The following is a 7,726-nucleotide window of genomic DNA, read 5'->3' as shown; positions in this document are numbered from 1 at the left end:
AGACCCTCCATCTTCTAAAGGACACAGATTCATACTTGTCGCTACAGATTACTTCTCCATATGGGCAGAGGCAGTACCATTACGTGAGGTTATGACACAACACGTCCTACTATTTTTTAAAAGTCAAATTATCTACCATTTGAGAGTACCGTAAATAATAATTTCTGACAATGGGACAACTTTCAGAAGCACAAAATCAACAACTTCGTCGAAAGACATGCGATAAAATCAACAACTTCGCCGAAAGACATGCGATAAATTGGAGATACTCTACGATTTACTATCTCAGAGCAAATGTTTTAGCTGAGGCTTTCAACAAAACACTAGTATAGATTTTGAAGAAAACACTGATGAAAACAAAAGGGATTGGCACAATAAACTATTAGAAGCCTTGTGGGCCTACCGGACGACTTTCAGGACTCCCACTCAGTGTACACCCTATATGCTTGTGTACGGAGCTGAGGACATGCTACCGCTAGAAATCCAAACAACATCTCTAAGAGTCACCATTTCCAATCAACTCACAACAGACAAAAGTGCAAAACTCTGACTTGAAGAACTAGAGAGTTTTGAGGGAAAACGACTAGAAGCACAACAACATTTGGAGCTTTACCAGGTGAAGATGGTACAAGCCCATGAAGATGGTACAAAGGTGAAGATGGTACAAGCCCATGACAAATTTGTCTGCCCAAGGACATTCAAAGTTGGTGACCTCTGTGCTAAAAAGGCCTATTCTTGCATGCCGCAAAATAGGTGGAAAATTTGAGCCAACTTGGGAGGGACCATTTCTCATTGAAAAGTTCTACACAGGAGGAGCCTACCTATTAGTGGACTTCCAGGATGAAAGAGCCATGTTACCAATAAATGGACGATATCTGAAAACCTATTACGCAACCTGATGCCGCTTGCCTCTGCTTGCTTTGAAACCTTAGAATCTTTGATTGTTTTAGGGTTATTGCCGCTTGCCTCTGCTTGCTTTGAAACCTTAGAATCTTTGATTGTTTTAGGGATATTTATGTGGAAAGGAAAATTCCTAACTTGACCAAATTTTTTGTAATTAACCTCAATATAATGAAAATTTTGAGAAAGAAATTTTAAACTTCAAATTTTCTCCTTTCTACCTTTTGAGTATAATATTCTACTAAATTAAAATACATAAAATAAACAATTCATTTCACCAAAATAAATTAAAATTTACTTTAATAAATGCTTCATTTTGTTCTTATTCATGACAAGTTTCGGCCCACTGAAATTTTTCCCGTCGTCTGCAAAAAAATGTTGGGACAGAGGCTGATCTTTGCTTTCAAGGATGGCTGGAGCCTTGCACTAAATGAGGAGATGGCGCCGCAGGGTGGTACCATAGACTTTAACATGGATTTTAACCAAGTTGACATGGACTACGAAGGTCCTCTCATGGATGTTGTCAGTTGCAAAGAGAAAGAGGGATTTCCTTCACTATTGAGGGTGGCTTCTAAAAATACTGTATCGCACAAAGGCAAGAACGTGATAACAGAGCAAGATCTGTGGAAGAGCCCAGCCGTCTTCCCTCCATGGTAGCTACATCAGTCAGGGGCCTAGTAGCCGCCAATAACAAATGACTGCCAAGTACTTTGCTTTGCAGGACGCAATGCAGGAACGCCAGCTGTAAGAGGTAGAAAGTTTTTCTACGACAAGAATGCAGACGTCAGAGAGAGACAAACAACTTGCTCACCCCTAATCTTGAGGAGCATATTTATGATCCAGACCTGAAAGAAACTTCTGCTAGCCTACCCACCACGGATGAAGTACCGATGTTCGTGACAGAGTCAGATACACTTTTAGTTTTAGATGTTTTATACAAGGGTTTATCGACGTGAAATACTGAAATACCAACCGGGACATTGCAATGTTCTACATTTACAGCATTTCAGTACATTGGAAGAGTATACCTCAAGCATTGATGGGTATCAAAATTCAAATTTTATGATGGATGAGCCATACTTCCCACTAGGGACAGATCAGTATGTACCATGGAGCCCAGTGCCGTACATCCCGCTAGATGTCGAGTCTCGTGTTCCAGATTAACCAGCGCCAGTTTGGGTTCCTGCCAATGCTCGAAGGGAGGAACAACCGCAATAGCTACCTACCCCAAGTAGAATGGAGTACTACAAGATAAGTAAAGTAAATAAAAGAAAATTTGAATTTTATGAAGAAGTTCAGGGAAAATTCATCAACATACTGGGGGGATTAGAACTCTATACCAGAGTCTTCTTAGAGACTGGCGAACAAAGTATACTTGACTATATTTTTGACCTAAGGGACAGAGGTCGAGCAGCTTTACTTATGGAAAGGACCTATTTCGAGCCAAGGAAATGGATGCGAGGAAAAGGGAGGATTACTATCCAGTGTGACTGCTGCTGCTACAACTTCACAAATGACAGAGAGGGGAATCCTCCTGGGATACTCAGACACGATCAAGTAGATCCACTACCACCAATGATAAAGTGGATGATCAAAAGAATGGTCAAATGGCGTATTCTTCCTGCCACCTGCATTCCAAATAGTTGTATTATCAACATCTATGACGAGGGTGATTGCATTCCTCCACACATTGATCATCATGATTTTGTAAGAACCTTTTGCACGGTCTCATTTTTGAGCAAGAGAAATATTTTATTTCTTTATTTGGGAAAAAAATTGATATTGTTGTCCCTGGTGAGTTCAGAGGTTCTGTGGAGATTCCTCTACCAGTCGGTTCAGTGCTCGCTCTTAAAGGCAATGGTACAGATGTCGCCAAACATAGCATTCTAGGGGTACGAAACCGTAGGGTGTCTGTGACTTTCCACAGGATGGATGATAGTAAAATGCCATATGGATTCCAACCAGACCCAGAACTGGAAGAGCTACTACATTACGAGCTATGAGAGGGTTGTACCTCTAAGTACATTCGAAGGGAACCCTTATCCCGGAGCATGACTTAGAAGGTCTGCTTGATCAGGAGCTCGTCGTACCTGGTACAGATGGTCAGAGGGTTCACTTTTTTTTATATAGCAACATGATATGTATCTGATATATTCAGCCTATAGTATATTCATAGCATGAGATGTTCTGAATGTATTTTGACATAGACTATATATTGTACCTTTTTGAGGCGTTAGCCTATGTTCGATCTGTAGCATCTTTATGGGAGCAGATTAATAGAAATTTCTCTCAAAATGTGCCTTTTTGTCAGTTGCCTTTTGGTGCGATGGATGAAAGCCATGAACGACGCGTTGGTTCAGAATTTCAATGAACAAAGTACGAAAAAACAAATCTTTAACAATAAATAAAATTTAAATAAAAACAATCACCAATGAATAAACAACAAAACAAATCTCTTTCAAAAATCAACAAAATAAAATTAAAACCTTAAAAATATATTTTGAAAAATTAAATGTGATAAAAACAGGAAGAAAAGGAAATGAATCTGTTGAGTGGACTTTCTCATTTTTGGAGTTTCTTACTTTTTGTGCGCGCAGCAAAACCATCTTTATCTACATTAACTTTCTTGACATCCCCACGGAATTTCACATTCTACACAAAACCACACAAAACTTTGCACATAGAGGTATGGAGAGAAGCTATGGTAGAAGAAATAAAGATGACCAAGTAAAATAAATCAGGGAGCTAATAGACTCTCCACAAAAAAAATGTGGTAGCTTGATTCAAGTGAATGTACAAGACCAAACCCAATTCTGATAAATCAATTTAGAAACATAAAAAATTATTACTTGCTATGGGATGCTAACAAAAAATTAAGTTGACTATACTGAGACGTTTGCTTCAGTTGCATGACATGAAATAATAAAATCATTAATAACACTTGATGAGTGGAAGATATAGCATCTTGATGTAAAATTTACATTTCTAAATGAATACTTGGAAGAAGATATTTATGTGCAAAAATATACAAGGTTTGTAGTACAAGTTCAAGAAGGCAAATTTCTTATGTTAAAACAGGATTTGTATAGATTAAGGAAAGCTCTAACAGCTTGGTACATTCTAATTGACAACTAATTCATAAAGCAAGGCTTTAAGAGAAGGAAAAGTGAGCCAACATTGTATGTCAATACTTAAGGTACAAGCTTCCCTACATGTAGATGATCATATCTATGCAGAAAATAATGAGAAGAAGGTAAAATATTTTTAAGAAGACATGATGAAGAAATTCGAGATGACTAACTTTGGTATGATGCATTATTTTTATTTGGGATAGATGCAATTTGAAATGAAAGAGGGATCTTCATCTCACAAACGAATTAAACAGAAAAGTTTAAGATAAATATTTACAAGATAGTAACTACTCCACTAGCCAACCATACATTAAAGAAAGATAATAATGCACCATGGCTCACAACGCATTTGATCAAAGTCTCATTGGAAGCTTATTTTTTTTATCAACGATGAGACCAGACATCAGGTATGCATCATGTATACTCTCAAGATTTTTGCAAAGTCCAAGACAAGTTCTTCAAGTTGCAACTAAGAGAGTTCATAGATCTTTTCAAGGAACAAAGAACTATGGTATTTGAAATGAATCCATCCTTAGCTCAAAGCTAATTGAATATACTGATAATCATTGGGTGACATAAGGAGCACCTCAGGATATGCATTCACATTAGGTTTAGAAATTGTTTTTTGGATATTAAGTAAATAGGTAACTGTTGCATAATCATCAGCTAAAAGAGAATAAATCGTAACTCCCACAACTACAAGCCAAGCTTTGTGGATAAAATATATAGTAATAGATATAGACCGTCAAGAAAAGAAGCTACAAAATCTATTGTGATGGAAATTCAGCTATAACAATAGCAAACAATCTTATATTTAATTTCAAGGTAGAACTAAATATATTGGTATCAAATATCATTTCATTAGAGAAGCCGAGGCCAAACAAGAAATTAAACTCAAGCATTAGAAGACTGAAGAACACTAGCACACATATTCACGAATGTACTTCGAAGATGAAAGTTTGAACTATTACTCAATCTCATTGGAGTAATCGTAATCCACATCAAGGAAGAGTGATAAGATCGATACAGTTTCTCCAATACTCTAGCATATTCTATCTAATCTTAAGAAAGAGGTTCTAAGAAGTTGGTATTAAATGAGAATGCTCTAGACTATTTAAACAGGAAGAATCTAGAATATGTTTTTTAGAAAAAAATTGTAAGGGTTTAGAAGATTGTAGATATAGACTGTCATGTGTATAAATAAGCATAACTTGATGCTCTCATGCACGTTTACCCAACCAAGTTTAGTAAAAAAAATTCACCATTCTCTCTTCAAAAATTTCCAATAATTTGTTTAACAAATCTCATTCTAAATTTAACTTCAACATCAGAGATACATGTCAGTCAAACATAAAGACAGCACCTTAAATTTTACAAAATAACTAATTTTAATTGTAAACGTCTCTAATGCGGTGTTCTAAATATTAAATAAAGCAACAAAAACCATATAAATTTTAACTAAGCATCAATAATTCTTATATCTCACATCAAAATATCAACAGTACATTCAAAGATAACCACATATCAGTTACTCTGTATGAACATACGTATATAAGATAACCACATATCAGTTACTCTGTATGAACATACGTTACATACGTATATAAATATAGATAAATAGGTAGAAGAATGTAGTATCCCATTCACTCATGGCGAACATAGACGTCATACTCGACGATAGCGTCACCCGTGAGGAGGTCAAACTTGTGCGTTCGAGCAAGTGCGTATCCCCTAGCATAGCGAAACTTACCACTGCCACCTACCACTGGCATCTCTCTCACATCGGAAAAGACGGTATTCCGGCCGAGCACGGTAAGTGTGCTTCCATTGAAGTCTCCGTCGACGAAGGCGAGGTTCATGGCCATAAGAAGTCCGGCCTCCTCCTGTGAGGCAAGTGCGTACATTCCCTGTGCGTGTCCGAGCAGCTTGGAACTTCTGTCGGGGCCTTCGGTGAGGGGATCGTCTATCATCACAACCGCTCCGAAACCGGTGGTGGAAAATGTGGTGGTGGGGGCCTGCGCTACACGGATGGCGGTGGGAGTGAACCCGCTTACGACATCGTGGAAGTAGAAGTGGATGTGAGTCTCTTCCTCGTCTGCAGAGACTGTTGGATGAGGGTGGACGCAAAGTAGAAGGAAGAGGAGGAAGATTGCCGTAGCTAAAGACATGCTGGGTTTAATGGAGGGATTCCAGGGAGGAGGAGAAAATAAAGGTGGCATATTTATATTGTTAAAAATTGTAGGAGATTGTAAATAGTTAAGCAGTAGTTGGAGAAGGTGAGGGTGGGAAGAAATTGGTCATCTGAAGATGCAATTGAAAATACAATTATATATAACACGTTAATGAAGTTGCTGGAAAATAATTAAATAAATGAAGTTGCTGGAAAATAATTAAACAAATATCGGAACTGCATAATGCAATCTCACATAGAAAATTTTTTTTTAACAAGTGCTGAGAAAAAATAAAAAATATTTCAAAATATATTGTGTCTATTGTCTGAACATAGCTCACGCCGGAGCTCCGAGATAATTATCTTGGACGATTTGAGACGTAATTATTGGGGTCCAAATTCTGATGTATTTTACGAATAAGGTTTTTTTCTTTTATTAGTTTAGCAGCTATTATTATATTATGTTTTCAGTTTTATTTTTACTATATAACTGCCTATTTTCTGAGTGCGCGCATATTTATTTAAGATTGTGGCATTTGTTGTTTAATAAAATCATAACCATGGAAATTTTTAGAAGTGTAATGCAAATCTTTTCATTTTATTTTAAAATTACATTGTTAGTTAAATGCTTAATTTTGATTAGAAAACCGGCTTCCTAGCCATGAATGATAAAAGTCGATATAAGCTTCCGCTGCCAAGTTTGTAGCTGATGATTAGTTATGTTATGTAGTCTAGGCAGAAGAGATTATAATGGCACTCAAAGAATTTTATTATGTTAAATCCATCCAACTTAAATCCTCACAATCATATATACAGAACTATGTACTTTAATAATCAAATTAAATCTTCACAAATCAAATATACAGAACTATGTACGTTAATAATCAAATTAAACTTTATGCACAGCATGAATGCGTAGAAGTGTATGCGATAAATAAAAGGTGTGATCATGGTGATTAAAAATTCTTTGTGGTGGTGTTCTACCAGCCACTAATTTATGGTAAAAGGGTGTCCTCAAAGTAGTGAAAAACACCAAAGATTGTTGGTGGATTGTAATGGCATGAAAGTGGATGAAAGTGGTTGGCCAACACCTAGTAAAAGGCTAATAGTGAGATTATAGTTTAGGACTAAAAAATCGAGAAAGGTTGCTGGTGAGTATTTTCTAAGCATTCCAAATATTTGGGAAAGGTTAAGGTCATTCGTAGAGAATAATTTAAGAGATAATAATGATATTTCTTTAAGGCCTTGTGGACGGAGAATTTAAACCAAACTCCACCTATGATAAATAATTTCCATTTTTTTTAAATCTTCCATCATACATCTTCTTAGTAATCATAGCAGTCATTGTAAAATAATTAAACACTTGAATCCTATGAAAAGAGGGAAAAGATCCTCAATAAAATGGTGCGCGATTTAGAACTAGCTCAACCTTTATCTTTATTTCAATTCCTTAATCTACCTATTCATCAACAATATGACTGCGCCAATCTCAATATTCATGGAATTTAGAATATTGCCTGGAATT

General features: G+C 36.5%; 1 protein-coding gene and 1 pseudogene across 1 annotated transcript; one reads left to right on the top strand and one right to left on the bottom strand.

Moving 5' to 3' along the window:
• LOC110036679 overlaps nt 1-3,065 on the top strand; it is a 9,425-nt pseudogene extending 6,360 nt beyond the window's left edge.
• Nucleotides 3,066-5,607: 2,542 nt separating this feature from the next.
• LOC110036681 (dirigent protein 22-like) lies at nt 5,608-6,241 on the bottom strand. The gene has a single exon (XM_020741181.1). It carries the CDS (start codon nt 6,197-6,199, stop codon nt 5,675-5,677), a length of 525 nt encoding a protein of 174 aa, XP_020596840.1. The 5' UTR covers nt 6,200-6,241; the 3' UTR covers nt 5,608-5,674.
• Nucleotides 6,242-7,726: the final 1,485 nt, after the last annotated feature.

The sequence above is a fragment of the Phalaenopsis equestris genome, unplaced genomic scaffold (genome assembly GCF_001263595.1).
Source record: "Phalaenopsis equestris unplaced genomic scaffold, ASM126359v1 Scaffold209646, whole genome shotgun sequence".
Classification (NCBI taxonomy): domain Eukaryota; kingdom Viridiplantae; phylum Streptophyta; class Magnoliopsida; order Asparagales; family Orchidaceae; genus Phalaenopsis; species Phalaenopsis equestris.
The sequence above is the reverse complement of the archived record's forward strand: the minus strand, read 5'-3'. Positions and strand labels throughout refer to the sequence as shown.

Bases quoted from the DNA above. Each gene is read 5' to 3' on its own strand.
- LOC110036681 (XM_020741181.1), bottom strand. From the start codon at position 6,199: ATGTCTTTAGCTACGGCAATCTTCCTCCTCTTCCTTCTACTTTGCGTC.